Below are 26,146 nucleotides of genomic sequence, written 5' to 3' on the forward strand. Positions count from 1 at the left end.
TATGCTCAAATTTTTTTTTAATTTTTACAAAATAAATGGGGAATGTGTTCAGAGGACACAGATGATGCCTGGCTTGCATGTAACGTTGTAAAGGGAAATAACTCAGGAACTGTAAAAGTGATGCTACTGAAATTTGTACTTGATCTTAGTTTTGTGGTAATAAGCATTGTTTAAAGTTTCATAACATTTATACGAGACAAATTAAGTTAGAGAACCGAAATGAAAAATTCAGCCATTTTCCATTTGTAAAGAAGCATAACTCTAGAAAAGTTAAAGTGACACCACCAAAATTTGAAATTGATCTGTGTTTTGTGGTAATAAGCATTGTGTATAAGTTTTATAAACATTCGATTGTGGCAAACTATAGTTATGAGAACAGAAACTTGTTTTTTTTTCCATTTGTAAAGGGGCATAACTATAGAATGGTAGAAGTGAGGTAGAAAATTTCAGGGCAGATCGATCTTGACTGATTTACAATTCTACCCGATGTCAGATTTGCTCTAAATGCTTTGGTTTCAGAGATATAAACCAAAATCTACATTTCCCCCATATGTTCTAGTTTTAGCCATGGCTGCCATCTTGTTTGGCAGGTTGGGCCATCGGATACATTTTTTTAAACTACATTCCCCAATGAGGATTGTGGCCAAGTTTGGTTAAATTTGGCTCAGTAGTTTCAGAGGATGAAATTTTTGTAAAAGTTAAAAACGACAACGGATGAGAAAAGCTCACTTGGACCTTTTGGGCCAGATGAGCTTAAAAAGGCTATATCCCAGCAAGTCTGTAATCAGAAGTTGGACATGCTTTTCTTTTTAAATTGGAAGGCAAGGAAATTTAACAAAGGGTCTATCATGTTTGGTTCAATCTAACCAAGGACTTTTATCACCAGTGATTCAAATAACAAAAGTGATCAAAAATGTTAATATGGCAAGAGCTTTCCTTCTTATTGGTAAAATAAAGCAGCAATTGTGGGAAGTCCAAAATATAAGAGAAATAAAACTAATAATAAAACAGTTCTTTTTAATATGTACTTTCTCACAATATATAAATTGTCCTTTGCTGTTCTCTGAAAAACATGATTACAAAAATAACCACCACTAATAACAAACATAAAATATAAAATTAAATCAGAAAAAGAATAAAAAGAAATTCACCTGATTTATCAAACACATGTACCATTTTAAAAACAATCTTTGTTCTGTATATATCAAGCTCATTAAACATATTGTTTAAGAACTTAGTAACAAAACAACAAAATTGGTGTGCTTTCTATTTACATCTTAATGTAGAAGAAGAAAAAGCACAAGAATAAGTCCGACATAAAAAATAAAATTTTATCTACATAGCATATACAATAACTGTTTTTCACACATAAACTGGACCATGTTATTAAAGTAAAAAAATGATAAAAAAAAAATGATTTCATTTCCTTGCAACATAAAATGTCACATAAAATACAATCTAAAAACTAAATGGTCAATGATTCATTTCAGGTTTTTTCCTCTCTGAAGTACAGTTCAAACAGAACTATTTAAAACATTTAATAGCAAAAACAATTTAATATTGGTGTGCATTATCCTTGAAAAGAACAAAAACATTCACAGAACATCAGTGAGAAGAACTGAAAACTGTTTGGGAATGTCGTATTGTAACTGAATGATTAAAAGCTCATTAAAAGTAACAACTCTGTTTTCTGGAATGTGAACTAAATGGAATTTTCAAACTTTAAAATTTGTAATAACGTAAAAAGAAATAGTGGTCAAATAATGTATTTTCAACATTTATTCTGGCAACACTGAACCATAAATCCAAATAAAGATAAAAGTCTATATATATGAACTATTTAATATTAAGAATGACTTACAATATGTTTTTTCTAATATAACAAAAAGAAAATTGCATGTTTTGCATTTACAAAAAAAAATTGACAAAAATATTAAATCTCTTTACATAAATGTAAATGATCATTTTGTTTTAATAATATTTTCAAAATTCAATTTATTTATGAAAATACATGTGTCCTCTGGAGAAGCTATGTGCATTTTAAGTTAGACTTGATATACAAAATATTTTTTTTAATTTTGCTTAAAAAGAATGTAAAATGTATATACAATCCAAATTTAAGACTTAATCATATATACTGGGGAAATCATTTGTTAAAGAATAAAACATAATGTCATGAATAGAACAGAAATGACAATTTAGGGAGATTATAAAAATCACTCTCTTTCATGATCCTAAAACAATAAAAAATTATGACTATTTGTTATCCATAATTTCTTAATTTATAAAAACTAGTTGTTAGACAATACTTATAACTACTCCTGAATTCGAAACATTGGTGTGAAACTTATTTACCACAGCAAAATTACAACTATGATTAAAGTTCTTGTCCTTGTGAATTTAAAATTTACCTTAAGAATATGATTGAATAAATTAATCTTATTTTTTACTAAGAAAAAAACAGCACAATTCTTCACTACTTAAGGAATTGATACGATGAAGCACTAAAGAATAATACTACACATAGCACAAAGAGAATGGCATTCATGTATAAAACATACACATCTACCCTATGCAAATAAAACTGTACATATACAGTTAAAACTACACTATTTACAAGCACTAATTACAGAATTACAGCACTACATTTAAATAAATATACAACGCTTTGTACTCTTACATGCCTCTTCTATTCCTGAGTTTCCAAAATCACTTAAGTGAAGAGTCACTGATATTACATTCTAAAAAAAGATTTCTTCTCAGAGTAACACATGTCTGGTTCTTTTTTTATACATTGTCTTAGTCAAATTAACAAGTGGATGTTATTCACACGATAGTCTAGTATCCTTTAATACAGTGCATACATGGTAACACAAGAGTAATATGTGCAAAGAATGGCTTATAGAATCCTATAACTGTACAACACATTTATCAGCATTTTCTTTTCTTAAATCGCCTGCTCCTTTTCTTTTTTGGTGACTTTGAAGCACACTGACCCAAGAAATCTTCAACTTGATTCTGCCAGTTCTGTTGTGAACTCTCTGTACCAAGATACTGTATGTCATCGTCGTCATGGTTATCAGATTTCTTGTCCTTTGATTTCTCTTTGTTCAGCTGTCTTGATACATTTCTCATCGACTTAAAAATAAGTAAAAAGAATATTGTTATTAACTTGTGAAAATTAATCGTTAATATTACTCTTCATCAATAAGATACATTTTACATCCAATTGAAAGTTATCTACAAAGATAACTAGAGGCTTGCAACCTTCCTTTTGACGTTTAGAACATTGTGGTACAATTAAATTTCAAAGAAATCCACATATTTATACTATAAGTTATTGTCTAGAAACCAAATGTCTTTGACCATCAAAGAAGACGATGTCAAACCGTTATATGGTTGCAAAAATTTTGCAGTCATACAAAACTGAATACCCTGTGTGTTGCTTGGTTGTTGTTTGGTTAATGTATATAAAATATCTGCTTTGATTCTTTTTTAATTTGTTTTAACTGTGGACTTCGAGATTTATGGAAAAATTCATTGACAAACATGTCTTGGATTTTTTTTTTTTTTCTCTTTTAAAAATTGCTAGGCAACAGATGACATTCTCATATTCATTGTGTATTGAATAGTTTAAGTTTTGAAAAAATTACATATTATCAAGGACAACTTCAGTCTCATTGCGCCATTTAGTTTATAAATGATTTGAGAACATGTTTAACAAGGCATTAGAAAGATACAAAAAACTTGACAATAACTGATACTGAGCTAAAAACAAATTACATTAACTTTTACAACATAAATTATAGTTAATTTTAATTGTAATTAAATCATACTAGAGGAAAAGAAGTGAATAGGATTTAAATAGTTGTAAGTAAACCAATAAAGACATACTCTAGAATAAATTAACTATTTTGTCACCTTCATTTAGTTTTCTTTGAAACAATTTGACTTTTTAAATGATTTTTAACAATTTCTAGAGTACATCAAAGTTCATCCAAGGAATAATATAGGGAAACAAGCAGGTAAATACAGGTGCTGAAATAATGATCTGACGATATAAATTATTCAAAATGATGATTACAAGATGATGATGAAGGTGCGGAAAGCAAAAAGAACAGGTTTTTAACTTACTTTTAATTTTTAATGTTTTAAGTATCTTGCTTTTGGGAGTTTCCTAGACTAAAAATAAATGTACAATGCTTACACAATGCATACACACCAGAAAGACAGAGTTGTGTTACTTCTACTAAGACTATGCTCATATATAGATATATCTAAGACTATGCTCATATATAGATATATCTAAGACTAATACATGCTAATACAATACCAATAACATATACTTACCAGGCTCAATCTATAGATAATCAAAACATGCATATTTTTTTAGTTTATAACAAAGATAAGTATAGTAATCATATACTGATTTTCAAACTATCAGATAGTTTTTTCAATTTTAAAAACCAAAGAGAATAAAAGCATATGTGATTTTTTTTTTAAAGCATTTATAACAATAAATGATTCAATCAATTGAAAATTCATGCAATTCAAATAATTTTTTTTAACTTTCTTGATTCAAATTTCTTCAATAACATTTATTGGATGGTTTATCTGTTATTTTAATTTTTTGTGTCTAATACAGAGTTTTCAAAAATTTTATATTTGCATTTCAAAATCATATACCATATTACAAAACAGTAACTTTCAATGGGGTTTATTATTTTGAAATTCTTGAAATTTTTAACAAAATAAACATACCCTAGAATCTTCCCTGGAATGATCTCTATGAGATTCCCGAGGAGATTCAGTCTCCCTGGAATGTTCTCTATGAGATTCCCGAGGAGGTTCAGTCTCTCTATCATACATGGTCTGTTCTACAGAGAAAGGTTCATCTTCCCCACCAGCAGTACTCATATTGTCTAACATCTCTGCTTTCTTCTTACGCTCAACAAAATCAGGTATGGCTTCTTCTGTTAAGTAATTGTCTTCCCTGAAAAAATATTGATTAAATTTTTCATAATAACATCATTAATATTGTCAATCTACCAGATATTTTATCAGCTGAAAGTCAAAAAAGTTTGGAATGCAAAAACTGAAAATCTTTAAATCAAAAGGAAGCATGTAAACTCAGAATCAAACATTGTGTTGAAGAATTCATATGTAAAATCTGTTTCAGCAACTAGTTAACGTGTTGGAACAGATGGCCAGATATTTAAGGGACGAATGTTTTATGGTATTACCAAGCAACACGTCATTTAAAATAGTTAGCTAATATTAATCTTGGACTTTCAAAAAGATTTGTGGATTTGAGAGAAGAAAACAAAGTTTATATTTACATTGATGCATTATTTATGGTACCTTTACATTGATGCATTATTTATGGTACCTTTGCAGACTGAAGATGTTGTCTCATCAAAATTCAATTCTTTATAATTCTCTGTGAAAGTCAATTATTTCTCTAATATGCAGTAAAAAAATTAAAATGTATTTTGTAGTTTCGAAGTAGAAAGACAATTATAGTCTATGAATACCTCTCATCCGGTAGAAATTCTGGAACTTCAGAACGACGAAATCTATAATTAGAAAATCTTGGTCTGCGGCTGTTTGGTGTTGACATATTCTTGCGATCTTTGTATGAACTGGTTGTCAGGTTCTCCATAATATCTTGAAGGGTGCTGCAATAAAACAAAACAATGATTAATAATTTTGGTGACTATATTTTACAGTAAACTATAAGTTTTCAGAAAACTGGATAAAGAACTCAGAGGAATTAAAACATGTCACAATGTTGGGCACTATCAGATGAAGCATGGTGCAATATATAAAGAAGCTTTGATTTGTAGTTGATGAAAAAATATAACTAAATATCTTATACTAGCATATCATTTTAAAGGAACTTTGAAATCTTAGTTTTAAAAGATAAATGCAAAAATTATTCATTTAACTTGTTACTATGAGAGATACATTAAAAGCAATGAAAATATGAAATATTCTGTTTTAATACTTAAGTTTACACTAAAAACATTGATAAAATGTCGATAAAAAAATCCAATTCAGATATCATAGCTCCAGTAGAAAATCTTCAAATAATCAGTTGTGACAATGCAATGCAGTGACATGTCTGTATTTTTTTTATTCTATATTCATATGATAACTTACTAGCTAATGTCAAAGGACCATCCAGTCTTGTAATGTTTCTCTTTCCTGGAATAGGGATGATGCTGCCTATCTTGACGATGAGCTCTAGATACAGCGGATCTGATTGGTCCTCTGTTGCTATTCTCCTTTGACTGCTCCTTCTAAAATGCAAAGTACATTTTTATCAATTTTGTGAGTGCAGATATAAAGTCTAACCAGGTGCTCCGCAGGGCGCAGCTTTATACGACCGCAGAGGTCGAACCCTGAACAGTTGGGGCAAGTATGGACAAAACATTCAAGCGTGATACAGCTCTGAATTTGGATTGTGATCAAATTTTTGACATTACATGGGTTTTTTTTACACAAAACAAATGTCAAGATTTTACAAATCAATTAAAGATTTCTTCTTCAAACTTTTTAAATCTAAAATTAAATAGTTGATCATGACACAGCATAGGTTTCTGACACAGAACGAATGTGGTCTAATGAACTTAAAAGTTTTTTTTTGCCTTTGAGCAATTCACTATGCTGTTGAATATTAATCCTCTCAAAAAAATGTTTGAAGAAATTTTCTTTTTATTTATGAAATCTGAAATGAGAAAAATTTAAACCCCCCCCCTTTTTTCACATCCCCGTTTCCCTTTTTCCAAAACTGATATCAATTCAAATTTCTAATGGAGTTTGCAACAATAACTACTCTTTAAATACATCATAAAATATTAAAATGTAAAATAAAGTGCTTGTTATCACTGAATGGTAAAGATTGGTTGGTAGTAAAAGTGAATATACATTGTTTATTGTATAAAACAATAAAAAAAACTTCATCAGCAACATTTTATATTGGTAAATTTCCAATGAAGTTATTTACATAAAGTTATTGGCAAATAAAAATAGAAAATGACATCATAGTCATGTCTGGCAAATGTCCAACATACATTATCTAAAAACATTTTAGATAAGATAAGGAAAAAAAGCTTCATCAGCAACATTTTATATTGGCAAATTTCCAATGAAGTTATTTACATAAAGTTATTGGCAAATAAAAGTAGAAAATGACATCATAGTCATGTCTGGCAAATTTCCAACATATATTATCAACTACTATTCTATACAAAGAAAGATAACTCCAATTGAAAATTAATTGCTATTGCAAAATATTGTGCAATTAGATATTTCTTGCTTTTGTGCATTACTGTGCAATTGAAAATTTCTTGCTATTGCACAATACTTGATATGGAATCCTGATTTGGACCAACTTAAAAACTGGGCCCATAATCAAAAATAAAAGTACATATTTAGATAAAGCATATCAAATAAGCCCAAGAATTTAATTTTTGTTAAAATCAAACTTAGTTTAATTTTGGACCCTTTGGACCTTAATGTAGACCAATTTGAAAACTGGACCAAAAATTAAGAATCTACATACACAGTTAGATTTGGCATATCAAAGAACCCATTTATTCAATTTTTGATGAAATCAAACAAAGTTTAATTTTGGACCCCCATTTGGACCAACTTGAAAACTAGGCCAATAATTAAAAATCTAAGTACATTTTTAAATTCAGCATATCAAAGAACCCCAAGGATTAAATTTTTGTTAAAATCAAACTAAGTTTAATTTTGGACCCTTTGGACCTTAATGTAGACCAATTTGAAAACGGGACCAAAAATTAAGAATCTACATACATAGTTAGATTCGGCATATCAAAGAACCCCAATTATTCAATTTTTGATGAAATCACACAAAGTTCAATTTTGGACCCTTTGGGCCCCTTATTCCTAAACTGTTAGGACCAAAACTCCCAAAATCAAACCCAACCTTCCTTTTATGGTCATAAACCTTGTGTTTAAATTTCATAGATTTCTATTTACTTATACTAAAGTTATGGTGCAAAAACCCAAAATAATGCTTATTTGGGCCCCTTTTTGGCCCCTAATTCATAAACTGTTGTGACCTCAACTCCAAAAATCAATCCCAACCTTCCTTTTGTGGTCATAAACCTTGTGTTAAAATTTCATTGATTTATACTAAAGTTATTGTGCGAAAACCAAGAATAATGCTTATTTGGGCCCTTTTTTGGCCCTTATTTCCTAAACTGTTGGAACCAAAACTCCCAAAATCAATCCCAACCTTCCTTTTGTGGTCATAAACCTTGTGTCAAAATTTCATAGATTTCTATTCACTTAAACTAAAGTTATAGTGCGAAAACCAAGAAAATGCTTATTTGGGCCCTTTTTGGCCCCTAATTCCTAAAATGTTGGGACCAAAACTCCCAAAATCAATCCCAACCTTCCTTTTGTGGTCATAAACCTTGTGTTAAAATTTCATTGATTTCTATTCACTTTTACTAAAGTTAGAGTGCGAAAACTAAAAGTATTCGGACGACGACGACGCAGACGACGCCAACGTGATAGCAATATACGACCAAAAAATTAAAATTTTTGCGGTCGTATAAAAAGAATCAAATAAATTAAAGAAATCAAAAGAGGCACAAAAGATGAAAAAAAAAACACTATTTTAGAATTTCAAGTAAACATTATTTGTAAGGTTAAATAATCTTGAATTGGTTAATTTCTATTTCAGTAATGAATTGGTTAATTTCTATTTCAGTAATGAATTGGTTAATTTCTATTTCAGTAATGAATTGGTTAATTTCTATTTCAGTAATGAATTGGTTTTAGTTTCTATTTCAGTAATGAATTGGTTTTAATTTTTATTTCAGTAATGGATTGGTTTTAATTTTTTTTATTTCAATTATGAATTGGTTCTAATTTTTATTTTAGCAATGAATTGGTTTTTATTGTTATTTAAGTAATTGATTAGTTTTATTTTTTTTTTTATTTCAGTTATGAACTGGTTCTAATTTTATTTTTTTAGTAATGAATTGGTTTTAATTTTTATTTCAGTAATGAATTGGTTTTTATTGTTATTTAAGTAATTGATTAGTTTTATTTTTTTTATTTCAGTTATGAATTGGTTCTAATTTTATTTTAGTAATGAATTGGTTTTAATTTTTATTTCAGTAATGAATTGGTTTTAATTTTAGTCAACAGTATCATAACAAATAAATGCCAAGGTTTATGTAATTCCAAAGAACTTACATGTGCCCTTTTAGCTTCAGGGACTGTTTTTTTAGACTCTGGTCCTCTGATTGGAGAGATTTCTATATTCTTGACTGTATCACCTTTCTTTAGACTTTGTAATGACTTTGTGGCCTCAGTTACAACAACTTGATCACATTTCAACACATCAGTTGTTTTTGCTTTTTCTTCATTATTCTCACTGTCTTCCTCAGTAAAAGAGTTATGAATGGCCTCCTCTAGAACATGCAAGTCTCCCAAACCAGGAATAAGGTCTTCTTCTTTCTTAGTAACAGCTTCAGATGGTTCCTCTTCAATCATTGGAGCAGCATCATTCTTATCAACTGTTCTCTCCAGAGTTGCTGCTATGTTCAGCTTGTGTAATGTCAGATTAACAGATTTTTGGATTATGGATTCCTGCAGGTTAACAATCCTCATATCTTCTTGTTTTCTGAACGTGTAAATGTAAATGATTCTGTGTTTAACATATTGAATAATTTCACAAACAAATGTTAAATTTCTTAAATTTTCTTAAGTTAGTTAACATACATTTGACAGTTAAACTAACAACATAGTTCTAGAAAACAAGGATTTTGTACTTTAAAAAGAATCAGATGCTCCACAGGGCACCGCTTTATACGACCGCAGAGGCTGAACCCTGAACGGTTGGGGCAAGTATGGACACAACATTCAAGCTGGATTCAGCTCTAAATTTGGATTGTGATTAAATAGTTGACACAGCATAGGTTTCTGACACAGAATGAATGTGGTCTAATAAACTTAAAATTTGCTTTTTGCCATTGAGAAATTCACTATGCTGTTGAATATTAATCCTCTCAAAAAAAATGTTTGAAGAAATTTTCTTTTTATTTATGAAATCTGAAATGAGAAAAATTGACCCCCCCCTTCTCTTATTCAAAAACTGATCTCTATTCAAATTACTAATGGAGTTTGCAACAATAACTACTCATTTAAATACATCATAAAATATCAAAATGTAAAAAAAGTGCTTGTTATCACTGATTGGTAAAAATTGTTTTAATTTATCAGTTGGTAGTAAAAGTGAATATACATTGTATATTGTATAAAACAATGATTTAAGTTGATTCAACTACTATTCTGGACAAAGAAAGATAACTCCAATTGAAAATTTCTTGCTTTTGCGCAATATTGTGCAATTAGATATTTCTTGCTATTGCGCAATACTGTGCAATTAAAAATACTTGCTATTGCACAATACTGTGCAATTGAAGATTTCTTGCTATTGCGCAATACTGTGCAATTGAAAATTTCTTGCTATTGCACAATACTGTGCAGTTGAAGATTTCTTACTATTGCTGAATACTGTGCAATTGAAAATTTCTTGCTATTGCACAATACTTAATATAATAATTTTGGATCCTGATTTGGACCAACTTAAAAACTGGGCCCATAATCAACCAGATGCTCCGCAGGGCGTAGCTTTATACGACCGCAGAGGTTGAACCCTGAACAGTTGGGGCAAGTATGGACACAACATTCAAGCTGGATTCAGCTCTAAATTTGGATTGTGATTAAATAGTTGACACAGCATAGGTTTCTGACACAGAATGAATGTGTTCTAATGAACTTAAAATTTTTGTTTTCTCTTAGAGCAATTCACTATGTTGTTGAATATTAATCCTCTCAAAAAAATGTTTGAAGAAATTTTCTTTTTTATTTATGAAATTTCAAATGAGAAAAATTGAACCCAATTTTTTTAATCACATTCCCCTTTCCCTTATTCCAAAACTAATCTCAATTAAAATTTCTAATGGAGTTTGCAACAATAACTACTCATTTAAATACATCATAAAATATTAAGATGTAAAAAAACTGCTTGTTATCACTGAATGGTAAAGATTATTTTAATTTATCAGTTGGTAGTAAAAAGTGAATATACATTGTATATTGTATATAACAAAGATTTAAATTGATTCTGGACAAAGAAAGATAACTCCAATTAAAAAAAATCTTGCTATTGCACAATATTTTGCAATTAGATATTTCTTGCTTACTATTCTGGACAAAGAAAGATAACTCTAATTAAAAAAAAATTTGCTATTTCACAATATTGTGCAATTAGATATTTCTTGCCATTGCGCAATACTGTGCAATTGAAAAGACTTGCTATTGCACAATACTTAATATAATAATTTTGGATCCTGATTTGGACCAACTTGAAAACTGGGCCCATAATAAAAAATCTAAGTATATTTTGGATTCAGCATATCAAAGAACCCCAAGATTTCAATTTTTGTTAAAATCAGACTAAGTTTAATTTTGGACCCTTTGGACTTTAGTGTAGACCAATTTGAAAACAGGACCAAAAATGAAGAATCTACATACACAGTTAGATTTGGTATATCAAAGAACCCCATTTATTCAATTTTTGATGAAATCAAACAAAGTTTAATTTTGGACCCCGATTTGGACCAACTTGAAAACTGGGCCAATAATCAAGAATCTAAGTACATTTTTAGATTCAGCATATCAAAGAACCTAACTGATTCATTTTTTGTCAAAATCAAACTAAGTTTAATTTTGGACCCTTTGGACCTTAATGTAGACCAATTTGAAAAGGGGACCAAAGGTTAAGAATCTACATACACAGTCATGACAGTTAGATTCGGCATATCAAAGAACCCCAATTATTCAATTTTGATGAAATCAAACAAAGTTTAATTTTGGACCCTTTGGGCCCCTTATTCTGTTGGGACCAAAACTCCCAAAATCAATCCCAACCGTTCTTTTGTGGTCATAAACCTTGTGTCAAAATTTCATAGATTTCTATTAACTTAAACTAAAGTTATAGTGCGAAAACCAAGAAAATGCTTATTTGGGCCCTTTTTGGCCCCTAATTCCTAAAATGTTGGGACCAAAACTCCCAAAATCAATACCAACCTTCCTTTTGTGGTCATAAACCTTGTGTTAAAATTTCATAGATTTCCATTCACTTTTACTAAAGTTAGAGTGCGAAAACTAAAAGCAGACGCCAACGTGATAGCAATATACGACGAAAAAATTTTCAAATTTTGCGGTCGTATAAAAATCTAAGTACATGTTTAGATTCAGCATATCAAAGAACCCCAAGGATTCAATTTTTGTTAAAATCAAACCAAGTTTAATTTTGGACCCTTTGGACCTTAATGTAGACCAATTTGAAAACGGGACCAAAAATTAAGAATCTACATACACAGTTAAATTCCGCATATCAAAGAACCCTAATTATTCAATTTTTGATGAAATCAAACAAAGTTTAATTTTGGACCCTTTGGGCCCCTTATTCCTAAACTGTTGGGACCAAAACTCCCAATATCAATCCCAACCTTCCTTTTATGGTCATAAACCTTGTGTTTAAATTTCATAGATTTCTATTTACTTATACTAAAGTTATGGTGCGAAAACCAAGAAAAATGCTTATTTGGGCCCTTTTTTGGCCCCTAATTCCTAAACTGTTGGGATCTCAACTCCAAAAATCAATTCCAACCTTCCTTTTGTGTTCATAAACCTTGTGTTTAAATTTCATAGATTTCTATTTACTTACACTAAAGTTATGGTGTGAAAACCAAGAATAATGCTTATTTGGGCCCTTTTTTTGGCCACTAATTCCTAAACAGTTGGAACCAAAACTCCCAAAATCAATCCCAACCTTCCTTTTGTGGTCATAAACCTTGTGTCAAAATTTCATAGATTTCTATTTACTTAAACTAAAGTTATAGTGCGAAAACCAAGAAAATGCTTATTTGTGCTCTTTTTGGCCCCTAATACCTAAACTGTTGGGACCAAAACTTCCAAAATCAATCCCAACCTTCCTTTTGTGGTCATAAACCTTGTGTTTTAATTTCATAGATTTCTATTTACTTTAAAAAAAAAACAAAAGTTATAGTGCGAAAACCAAAAGTATTCGGACGACAAGCGTTTTTTTTTCAATTTTTGCAGTTGTATAAAAACTGCAATGCTTGTTGTATGCGATATAGCTTATCCAAACTAGAGGCTCTAAAGAGCCTGTGTCGCTCACCTTGGTCTATGTGCATATTAAACAAAGGACACAAATGGATTCATGACAAAATTGTATTTTGGTGATGGTGATGTGTTTGAAGTTCTTACTTTCTGAACGATTTTGCTTCTTACAATATTATCTATAATGAACTTTGCCCATTAGTAACAGAGAACTATATTTGGTAAAAATTTACATAAATTTACCAAATTAATGAAAATTGTTAAAAATTGACTATAAAGGGCAATAACTCCTTAAGGGGTCAATTGACCATTAAGGTCATGTTGACTTATTTGTAGATCTTACTTTGCTGAACATTATTGCTGTTTACAGTTTATCGCTATCTATAATAGTATTCAAGATAACCAAAAACGGCAAAATTTCTTTAAAAATTACCATTTGGAGGGCAGCAACCCAACAACCAGTTGTCCAATTCATCTGAAAAATTCAGGGCAGATAGATATTGACTTGATTAACAAATTAACTTCTTGTCAGATTTGCTCTAAATGCTTTGGTTTCATAGTTATAAGCCAAAAACTGCATTTTACCCCTATGTTTTATTTTTAGCTGTGGCGGCCATCTTAGTTGGTTGACCAAGTCATGCCACACATTTTTTAAACTAGATACCCCAAAGATGATTGTGGCCAAGTTTGGATTAGTTTGGCCCAGTAGTTTCAGAGGAGAAGATTTTTGTAAAAGATTACTTTAATTTACGAAAAATGGTTAAAAATTTACTATAAAGGGCAATAACTCCTAAACGGGTCAACTGACCATTTTCGTCATGTTGACCTTTTTGTAGATCTTACTTTGATGAACATTATTGCTGTTTACAGTTTATCTCTATCTATAATAATATTCAAGATAATAACCAAAAACAGCAAAATTTCCTCAAAATTACCAATTCAGGGGCAGCAACCCAACAACGGGTTGACTGATTCAACTGAAAATTTCAGGGCAGATAGATATTGACTTGATTAACAATTTAACTTCTTGTCAGATTTGCTCTAAATGATTTGGTTTCATAGTTATAAGCCAAAAACTGCATTTTACCCCTATGTTCTATTTTTAGCTGTGGCGGCCATCTTAGTTGGTTGACCAGGTCAAGCCACACATTTTTTAAACTAGATACCCAAAAGATGATTGTGGCCAAGTTTGGATTAATTTGGCCCAGTAGTTTCAGAGGAGAAGATTTTTGTAAAAGATTACTTTAATTTACAACCAGGTGCTCCGCAGGGTGCAGCTTTATACGACCGCAGAGGTCGAACCCTGAACAGTTGGGGCAAGTATGGACAAAACATTCAAGCATGATACAGCTCTGAATTTGGATTGTGATCAAATTTTTGACATTACATGGTTTTATTTTACACAAAACAAATGCCAAGATTTTACAAATCAATTAAAGATTTCTTCTTCAAACTTTTTAAATCTAAAATTAAATAGTTGACACAGCATAGGTTTCTGACACAGAATGAATGTGGTCTAATGAACTTAAAAGGTTTTTTTTGCCTTTGAGCAAATCACTATGCTGTTGAATATTAATCCTCTCAAAAAAATGTTTGAAGAAATTTTCTTTTTATTTATGAAATCTGAAATGAGAAAAATTTAACCCCCCCCCCTTTTTTTTCACATCCCCGTTTCCCTTTTTCAAAACTGATATCAATTCAAATTTCTAATGGAGTTTGCAACAATAACTACTCATTTAAATACATCATAAAATATTAAGATGTAAAAAAACTGCTTGTTATCACTGAATGGTAAAGATTATTTAAATTTATCAGTAGGTAGTAAAAAGTGTATATACATTGTATATTGTATATAACAAAGATTTAAGTTGATTCTGGACAAAGAAAGATAACTCCAATTAAAAAAAATTCTTGCTATTGCACAAATAGGATATTTCTTGCTTACTATTCTGGACAAAGAAAGATAACTCTAATTAAAAAAAAATTTGCTATTTCACAATATTGTGCAATTAGATATTTCTTGCCATTGCACAATACTGTGCAATTGAAAAGACTTGCTATTGCACAATACTTAATATAATAATTTTAGATCCTGATTTGGACCAACTTGAAAACTGGGCCCATAATCAAAAATCTAAGTACATGTTTAGATTCAGCATATCAAAGAGGCCCAAGAATTTAATTTTTGTTAAAATCAAACTTAGTTTAATTTTGGACCCTTTGGACTTTAATGTAGAATTTGAAATTTGAAAACAGGACCAAAAATGAAGAATCTACATACACAGTTAGATTTGGCATATCAAAGAACCCCAAGGATTCAATTTTTGATGAAATCAAACAAAGTTTAATTTTGGACCCTTTGGACCTTAATGTAGACCAATTTGAAAACTGGACCAAAAAAACTTCAATAATCAAGAATCTAAGTACATTTTTAGATTCAACATATCAAAGAACCCAACCGATTCATTTTTTGTCAAAATCAAACTAAGTTTAATTTTGGACCCTTTGGACCTTAATGTAGACCAATTTGAAAACGGTACCAAAAGTTGAGAATCTACATATACAGTTAGATTCGGCATATCAAAGAACCCCAATTATTCAATTTTGATGAAATCAAACAAAGTTTAATTTTGGACCCTTTGGGCCCCTTTTTCCTAAACTGTTGGGACCAAAACTCCCAAAATCAATACCAACCTTCCTTTTATGGTCATAAGCCTTGTGTTTAAATTTCATAGATTTGTATTTACTTATACTAACATTATAGTGCGAAAACCAAGAAAAATGCTTATTTGGGTCCCTTTTTGGCCCCTAATTCCTAATCTGTTGGGTCCTAAACTCCCAAAATAAATACCAACCTTCCTTTTGTGGTCATAAACATTGTGTTTAAATTTCATAGATTTCCATTTACTTAACCTAAGGTTATTGTGCAAAAACCAAGAAAAATGCTTATTTGGGCCCTTTATTGGCCCCTTATTCCTAAACTATTGAAACCAAAACTCCCAAAATCAATCCCAATCTTTCTTTTGTGGTCATAAACCTTGTGTCAAAATTTCATAGATTTCTATTAACTTAAACTAAAGTTATGGTGCGAAAACCAAGAAAATGCTTATTTGGGCCCTTTTTGGCCCCTTATTCCTAAAATGTTGGGACCAAAACTCCCAAAATCAATACCAACCTTCCTTTTATGGTCATAAACCTTGTGTTAAAATTTCATAGATTTCTATTCACTTTTACTAAAGTTAGAGTGCGAAAACTAAAAGTATTCGGACGCCGGACGACGACGACGACGACGACGACGACGACGACGCAGACGCCAACGTGATAGCAATATACGACGAAAATTTTTTCAAAATTTGCGGTCGTATAAAAAATGGTTAAAAATTGACTATAAAGGGCAATAACTCCTACACAGGTCAACTGACCATTTTGGTCATGTTGACTTATTTGTAGATCTTACTGTGCTGAACATTATTGCTTTTTACAGTTTATCTCTATCTATAATAATATTCAAGATAATAACCAAAAACAGCAAAATTTCCTCAAAATTACCAATTCAGGGGCAGCAACCCAACAACCGATTGACCGATTCATCTGAAAATTTCAGGGCAGATAGATCTTGACCTAATAAACATTTTTATCCCATGTCAGATTTCCTCAAAATGCTTTGGTTTTTGAGTTATAAGCCAAAAACTGCATTTTACCCCTATGTTCTATTTTTAGCCATGGCGGCCATCTTGGTTGGTTGACCAGGTCACGCCACACATTTGTTAAACTAGATACCCCAAAGATGATTGTGGCCAAGTTTGGATTAATTTGGCCCAGTAGTTTCAGAGGAGAAGATTTTTGTAAAAGATTACTTTAATTTACGAAAAATGGTTAAAAATTGACTATAAAGGGCAATAACTCCTAAACGGGTCAACTGACCATTTTGGTCATGTTGACTTATTTGTAGATCTTACTTTGCTGAACATTATTGTTGTTTACAGTTTATCTCTATCTATAATAATATTCAAGATAATAACCAAAAACAGCAAAATTTCCTCAAAATTACCAATTCAGGGGCAGTAACCCAACAACCGATTGACCGATTCATCTGAAAATTTCAGGGCAGATAGATCTTGACCTGATAAACATTTTTACCCCATGTCAGATTTGCTCTAAATGCTTTGGTTTTTGAGTTATAAGCCAAAAACTGCATTTTACCCCTATGTTCTATTTTTAGCCGTGGCGGCCATCTTGGTTGGTTGACCGGGTCACGCCACACATTTTTTAAACTAGATACCCCAATGATGATTGTGGCCAAGTTTGGTTTGATTTGGAGAAATTTCAGAGGAGAAGATTTTTGTAAAAGTTAACGACGACGGACGACGACGCCGGACGCCGGACGCAAAGTGATGGGAATAGCTCACTTGGCCCTTCGGGCCAGGTGAGCTAAAAATAAGACACAAAATTTTTATACAATACAATATTGAGGCAGAGCTAAGTTCAATTTAGGCCATAAAAATGTTATTTGGCGAAATTTCAACATTTATATTTTTTTCTGATCTATAGTACTGAGAATGATCTCACTTATTTGAAAATTAAGTTTATACCCACCCATGGAGACATGTCTTTATAAGTTCTACCAGTGAATATCCTAGAACAGTTTTATTCAGTGGACAGTCGTTTTTTACAGTGATTCTCATCTGTTTTCCATTATTAACTTCTTCGACCTTCCTGTCTACACTTGGTATATAGAAATCCAGATCATCCAGAGGGTCTATAACACCAACAGGTCTTTTAGTTGATGATGTACAAACAGGAAAACTATTCAAATTGCTGATGGTGGATTTTTCTGGTAATGTACAGGCATTTAAATTTTGTCCTGCATTTGTCACTAAATTATCATTTAAATCCCTCATATGAGTGTTTTCTAATTGATAAATGATTGGACTGTCTTTTTTCATACCCTTCGTAGTGTCAGTGATGTTAGAAATATCAACATTTGTAGCTTTAGATTTAAGTACATCCCCGGACAAATGTTTTGTTTTAGAGCCATAGACTCCTGGTATTGCATTGTTCAAATCTTTGGCATACTCATTGGAGATATTGAATGAAGAATTGTCTAATATTGAGTCTGTATCAGTTCCAACCTCGTCAATAATCTCCAGTGGAACTTTACCATCCATGATATCCATTAAATCTTGTGTGGTTTCTTCAGTAGACCCACTAGTTACCTCAGATTGGTTATCGGTCAGACAATCTGAGGGAGAATACACAGAGAAGTCATCCATATTTTTTTTATTGTCCTTGTTTAACACATTGCTCCGTATCATTTGCATTATGGAACCAACATCTTTAGAGCGTGGAACAGTTGTTTGTACTACAGTGGATTTACAAGGCTTTACTTTGAATCCTTTACTGTCTTTGTTTTCTTCTTTTCCAAATAATCTAAATGGTTCTTTTTCACCAAAGGAACTACATGTAGATTTTCTAGATGAATGTTTCTCCTTCTCTGATTTTTTGTTGGAATCTCTTCCTGTCTCTATACTAGATTGATGATCATTTTCTTTTCCATTGTAAATTGATCGGGATTTTGACGATGTGGATTCCTCTCTGTTCTTGGAAGACATTTTACCTGAGGATTGCTTGTCATCTTTGGCATTTGTGGATTTTTTTGGAATTTTAAACTCCCATTCCTTCCTAGGTAACAATCCATAGTCAAATACTGAAATATATTATTCAAAACTTATAAGTAAGAGGATATAATCAGTTCTACATCTGTAAATTCACAGAGATGTGTATATGTCAGGTGGGACTATTTTGTAAAAGTACTTATGATTTTGTTGCACAAACCTGACAAACACATGTATAACAAAACAAAACTTAAAACACCTAAGGTCACTGAATATGTATAATATGTCATATAAGATTGAATATAAAATTGAAAGTGGAACAAGGAAATCAGATAAACTATACAATGGATGAAGGGCCCAGTCTACACACCTGTAAAATAGCCTTCTTAAAGTCATAAGAAACGAGTGACCGGTGAAAAATAATGTTCATCCAATTCTTGAACCAATGCATACAAACATAATAAATTTAGTCTTCTGTGCACGAATTCATCATTTTGTTCGTGTAAATTTCGTATAATCGTCATTTTTTTTTCAATCGGTCAGTGTTGTTGTGAAAATATGGCAGGTAATTAAAGTTCGTGTTTTGAAGCCGAAGTTTAACGATTGTCACCTGTTTGTCAGCAATCGACAAAAAATCAACAAAAAAGCATGGCAATTGAGCACGTGTAAAACATGTAAATTCAGATAATAGTTTATTTTAAGGACATCCATGTGTATTGCGATCACCGGATTTTTACGAGATGGGTCACACTAAGGTCACTTTGCATACGGAAAATATGTCGGGGAAATTGCTTCCTGGAAGGAAGCAATTAAAATAAAGTAATCTTCTTCTAAATATGATTAAATTAAAGAATTGTCTTCTGAAAAAAGTATATGTACATAAGTTTTATAATGAAAACTAGCCATTGAGTTATAAACAAGAGGCTCTCAAGAGCCTGAATCGCTCACCTTAATTCTTTTGGTTAAATCTCTCATCAATGATTATTTTGGCTTTTCAATTTATTTAAATGTTTTTTGGATCGTCCTATTTTCTTCAAAAGCCAAAAAAAATAATCATTTTCTCCTATGTTCTATTTTAGCCATAGGAGCTATGTTTCTTGACATACAAGGAAATAAAATATAAAATTTATACTAGATACTCTGAAACTCATTTAGCCTAAGTTTGGCTGAAATTGATACAGCAGTTTCAAAGGAGAAGATTTTTTAAAGTAAGTCAACATGATGAACAAATTGTGAAAAAAGTCTTTAAAGGGCAATAACTCCTTAAGGGGTCAATTGACAATTTTGGTCAAATTGACTTAATTGAAGATCTTACTTTGCTGAACATTATTGCTGTTTACAGTTTATTAAGGTCTTTCCTTTTACAAAAGGGAAAGACCTTACTGTATTTCTTCTGTTTATTATTATTAAGGTCTTTCCTTTTACAAAAGGGAAAGACCTTACTGTATTTCTTCTGTTTATTATTATTATTATTATTATTATTATTATTCTTTTTCCGCCAAACTTTAACAAATTTAGCCGCGTTAACCGTAAGACGTGTCGCTTTCATGTTCACACTTTGTATCGGTGTCATGAATACCTATCTGGAACTCACCCTGTGAGTCGAAATATTTTGTCGGTTCGGAGTAATCCCTCCGAAAGCCAAAAACCTTGTTATCGTTCCAACACCGTAACCGTAATAGGTAGACAAAAAACAAAGGGTGAAATTTGTTCAGGACCAGACCCCGGTTCTTCGTTACATTTGGATCGAAAAGATTCAACGACTCATTGGTAGGGTTATGCCCCTATGAAAATTAACCGGTGTCGGTTGGCCACCAAAACTCAGAAACCGTAAGTCGTAGCCACCTAGGATCTTCACCAATCATCATCAATTCATGTATGTTTGAAAAATACCTCAAGGTCAAATTTGTATGTTGACCTTGACCTTTGACCTAACACCTTGTTATGGAATAATCTCAGAAACCATTATACTTACAGAAGTTTTAAATAGTGGAAAATGTTTGGGTCATTATGGCGCAACTTTGTTACATTGTGACCGAAGAGATTTGACCTTTTTTAAGGGGCATAAAGCCTGTTTTAGGTTTCTGAAAAGACAAAATCAGCTTTTACTATATAACCAAAGGTCATAGATCCTTGGGGTCTTCAGTAATGTCATTGGGGACTAATGACCTTGACAAAGGTCAAAAGGTCAAAGGTCAAGGTCATGTCCCAGATAGCAAATTTAGTGTTTTAAACCTTATATGAAGGATTTTTAGTGTGTTTTAAAGCTTTTTAAGGTTGACCTTGACCTTTGACCTTTCACTTTTTATTGGATATCTCAAAAACTATTATACTTACAGAAATAGTAAATAGTGCAAAATGTTCAGGACATTGGGGACTATTGACCTTAATAAAGGTCAACAGGTCAAAGGTCAAGGTCATGTCCCAAATAGCGGATTATGTTTTTTTGACCTTATTGAAAGGGTTTTTAGTGTGTAATAAAGCTTTTCAATACATTCTACTTCTATTGGAACATGTATTTTACATTACAAAAGGAAAGACCTCTCAATTGTTCAAGAACAATTGACAGTTTAATTATTATTATTATTCTTTTTCCGCCAAACTTTGACGAAGTTAGCCTCCGTAACCGTAAGACGTGTCGCTTTCATATTCACACTTTGTATTCGTGTCATGAATACCTATCCGGAACTCACCCTGTTAGTCGAAAAATTTTGTCGGTTCGGAGTTATCCCTCCGAAACCAAAAAACCTTGTTATCGTTCCAACACCGTAACCGTAAAAGGTAGAGAAAAAACAAAGGGTGAAATTTGTTCAGGACCAGACCCCGGTTCTTCGTTACATTTGGATCGAAAAGATTCAACGACTCATTGGTAGGGTTATGCCCCTATGAAAATTAACCGGTGTCGGTTGACCACCAAAACTCAGAAACCGTAAGTCGTAGACACCTAGGATCTTCACCATTCATCATCAATTCATGTATCTTTGAAAAATAACTCAAGGTCAAATGTGTATGCTGACCTTGACCTTTGACCTACCACCTTGTTATGGGATAATCTCAGGAACTATTATACTTACAGAAGTTTTAAATAGTGGAAAATGTTTGGGTCATTATGGCGGAACTTTGTTACATTTTGACCAAAGAGATTTGACCTTTTTTTAAGGGGCATAACCCCTGTTTTAGGTTTCTGGTAAGACAAAATCAGGTTTTACTATATAACCAAAGGTCCTAGACCCATAGGGTCTTCGGCAATGACATTGGGGACTAATGACCTTGACAAAGGTCAAAAGGTCAAAGGTCAAGGTCATGTCCCATATAGCGAATTTGGTGTTTTTAACCTTATTTAAAGGTTTTTCAGTGTGTTTTAAAGCTTTTCAATACATTCTACGTCTATTTGAACATGTATTTTACATTACAAAAGGAAAGACCTCTCAATTGTTCAAGAACAATTGACAGTTTAATTTCTATCTATAATTATATTCAAGATAATAAACAAAAACAGCAAAATTTCCTTAAAATTATCAATTCAGGGGCAGCAACCCAACAACAGGTTGTCTGATTCATCTGAAAATTTCAGGGCAGATAGATCTTGACCTGATAAACAATATTACCCAACGTCAGATTTGCTCTAAATGCTTTGGTTTTTGAGTTATAAGCCAAAAACTGCATTTGACCCCTATGTTCTATTTTTAGCAATGGCGACCATGTTTGTTGATAGATCATAACTTCGGATACAATTTACAAACTAGATACCCTAAGGAACATTCAGTTAAAGTTTGGAAGTATTTGGCCCAGTAGTTTCAGAGGAGAAGATTTTTGTAAAAGATTACTAAGATTTACGAAAAATGGTTAAAAATTGACTATAAAGGGCAATAACTCCTAAAGGGGTCAACTGACCATTTCCGTCATGTTGACTTATTTGTAAATCTTACTTTGCTGAACATTATTGCTGTTTACAGTTTATCTCTATCTATAATAATATTCAAGATAATAACCAAAAACAGCAAAATTTCTTTAAAATTACCAATTCAGGGGCAGTAACCCAACAACAGGTTGTCTGATTCATCTGAAAATTTCAGGGCAGATAGATCTTGACCTGATAAACAATATTTTCCCATGTCAGATTTGCTCTAAATGCTTTGGTTTTTGAGTTATAAGCCAAAAACTGCATTTGACCCCTATGTTCTATTTTTAGCAATGGCGACCATGTTTGTTGATAGATCACAACTTCTGATACAATTTACAAACTAGATACCCTAAGGAACATTCAGTTAAAGTTTGGAAGTATTTGGCCCAGTAGTTTCAGAGGAGAAGATTTTTGTAAAAGATTACTAAGATTTACGAAAAATGGTTAAAAATTGACTATAAAGGGCAATAACTCCTAAAGGGGTCAACTGACCATTTCCGTCATGTTGACTTATTTGTAAATCTTACTTTGCTGAACATTATTCCTGTTTACAGTTTATCTCTATCTATAATAATATTCAAGATAATAACCAAAAACAGCAAAATTTCCTTAAAATTACCAATTCAGGGGCAGCAACCCAACAACAGGTTGTCTGATTCATCTGAAAATTTCAGGGCAGATAGATCTTGACCTGATAAACATTATTACCCCATGTCAGATTTGCTCTAAATGCTTTGGTTTTTGAGTTATAAGCCAAAAACTGCATTTGACCCCTATGTTCTATTTTTAGCAATGGCGACCATGTTTGTTGATAGATCATAACTTCGGATACAATTTACAAACTAGATACCCTAAGGAACATTCAATTAAAGTTTGGAAGTATTTGGCCCAGTAGTTTCAGAGGAGAAGATTTTTGTAAAAGATTACTAAGATTTACGAAAAATGGTTAAAAATTAACTATAAAGGGCAATAACTCCTAAAGGGGTCAACTGACCATTTCCGTCATGTTGACTTATTTGTAAATCTTACTTTGCTGAACATTATTCCTGTTTACAGTTTATCTCTATCTATAATAATATTCAAGATAATAACCAAAAACAGCAAAATTTCCTTAAAATTACCAATTCAGGGGCAGCAACCCAACAACGGGTTGTCTGATTCATCTGAAAATTTCAGGGCAGATAGATCTTGACCTGATAAACAATATTACCCTATGTCAGATTTGCTCTAAATGCTTTGGTTTTTGAGATATAAGCCAAAAACTGCATTTGACCCCTATGTTCTATTTTTAGCAATGGCAACCATGTTTGTTGATAGATCAAAACTTCGGATACAATTTATAAATAAGATACCCTAAGGAACATTCAGTTAAAGTTTGAAAGTATTTGGCCCAGTAGTTTCAGAGGAGAAGATTCTTGAAATAGTTTACGACGACAGACGACGGACGACAGACGACGGACGACGACGGACGCCAAGTGATGGCATAAGCTCACTTGTCCCTTTGGGACAGGTGAGCTAAAAAACATATGTATTATTTTTTTTAATTTGAGGTTTCTTATGACTTTAAACCCTCTTGCTGCCGGAGGGACACATATGTCCAAACCGGCAGTGCCGGAGGGACACATATGTCTATGGATAAATTTATGCAAGCTTCTTATCAATGCTGTATCTCTTTCAATTAAAATTCGGAAGAATAAACAGGGTTATGTTTTTCTCCAATTGGTCCCAAATGTAGTGGTCATTTTGTCGTGACGTCATATATCGAATGACGTTGTTGTTTGGCATGTTACGTCACAGACGTTGAGCTGTCGTATTTTCCGGCATATGAAATGCAACCTTGAAAAACGGTCGGCAGCAAGAGGGTTAACTTAAATGAAATGCAATTACAATTTTGCCCAGATTAAAAATCAAAGTGCCTGTAAGCACTGAATGGTAAAGATTGCGATAATTTATCATTTGGAAGTAAAATTAAATATTGCATCGTCCATAAAGCATTGGTTAATTTGTAGTTGATTCAGCTAATGGGACAATAGGAGATAACTCCAATTTTTAAAGATGACTTTAACAATGACATCATTTATATCTTTAGAACAGATAATAGATTCCTGCACATTGTAAAAATTATGTATTTTTCTTGACAGGTGTAACATAGTTCTGTGACCTGAATATCTGAGGATATATTACATTGATAAATTTCTGGAAATGATAATGTATGGAAAGTATAGAATGTTATGATCAATGCACTCTATTTTGTTTATCAAAAAGGTAGCGATCACCCTTGGGAGATTTAGATATCAAGTCAGTAACATATGGTTACTAACAAGACTATTTTTGTGTATAGAAATTCATTCTTTGAATGTCATGGAATGGGTTTATGTATGTATAATCTTTTTGGTTGCTATGATGCTCATTATAGACTATTTTTTATTTGTAGAGGTTGTTGTTACATGGGGTGGGGTACTATTTCAAAATCAAAGAACAGTTGTCATCTGAAATAAATTGCTACAATAAGGTCAAGATATATATTTCATAATGAGTGTCCCTATTCTGCATCTTCATCAATGGGAATTTTTTAGTCAACAAGAATGTGTTCATAGTACACAGATGCCTCACTCCCTCTTTCAATAACTATACTAGAGGATTGTGAAATTTGGGTCAAAACCCTTATTAGCCATTAAAATTAGAAAGATCATATCATAAGGAACGTGTAAATGTTAAACTCAAATCTTTCTCTCATTCAATATAACAGTATATCAAAGCCATGTACCATTTCTAACCCATGTTCATTATTCATCATCATGAAAACCTTTCTATACAAACTCTATAGCATCTCCGACCTTGCCCTTCAAGACCATGATGATGGAGGAGAGTTTATAGTCAGGTGGCCTATAAATTGATATTCAGATGAAGAACAGTTTAATTATGAAATGAATATGTACCCTGATTTGTACTAGACTGACAAGCTGAGCCAGACATTTATTGCCAAAGAAATAAAACCTTTAAGCTGAATCAGTCTTTGTCAGACTATTAAAGTTTTTGTAAGTCAAACTGTCCTATTGAATAAATAGAATAGATATTGCTCTCTTTGGATTTTATAAAGTTGAATTAAGCCCAGGATTGTCCAAAACATTTTTTGCATATTATTTTGAAATGGTAATTATCACATCAACTTATTTTGTCAGTTAGGTATTCCAAAGATTCTGAAATCAGAAACCTTAAACCTTTATAAACTGTATTATTACCAATTATTTGTGTAAAAGGATACTCAAATAATACTGAATCCAAGCCAAAGACTGGCTTAATGGTACATATATCCTGCAGATTAGTAAAATTAACATGCTTAATAAAGGAGTTATTTAAAAAATTATCTTAATTTTATTAAACATCCATAAAACTTTATATTGACAGTTTATTCTGTCGTTAC

General features: G+C 31.8%; 1 protein-coding gene across 3 annotated transcripts in view; it reads right to left on the reverse strand.

Annotated features, from left to right (window-relative positions):
* Positions 1-997: 997 nt before the first annotated feature.
* Positions 998-26,146, reverse strand: part of LOC143048387 (uncharacterized) — a 57,730-nt gene continuing 32,581 nt past the window's right edge. For 2 of the 3 annotated variants that reach the window (XM_076222081.1, XM_076222067.1), the window contains exons 14-19: positions 17,800-18,910; positions 9,244-9,673; positions 6,163-6,302; positions 5,535-5,678; positions 4,762-4,993; positions 998-3,138 (exon numbers count right to left, since the gene is read on the reverse strand). In XM_076222081.1, the coding sequence (XP_076078196.1) occupies positions 2,932-3,138; positions 4,762-4,993; positions 5,535-5,678; positions 6,163-6,302; positions 9,244-9,673; positions 17,800-18,910 (2,264 nt within the window). In that variant the 3' untranslated portion in view covers positions 998-2,931. Of the gene's footprint in view, positions 3,139-4,134; positions 4,183-4,761; positions 4,994-5,534; positions 5,679-6,162; positions 6,303-9,243; positions 9,674-17,799; positions 18,911-26,146 lie in introns of all 3 variants that reach the window. The other variant, XM_076222075.1, reaches the window with a different exon arrangement.

Source organism: Mytilus galloprovincialis, chromosome 1 (genome assembly GCF_965363235.1).
Source record: "Mytilus galloprovincialis chromosome 1, xbMytGall1.hap1.1, whole genome shotgun sequence".
NCBI lineage: Eukaryota > Metazoa > Mollusca > Bivalvia > Mytilida > Mytilidae > Mytilus > Mytilus galloprovincialis.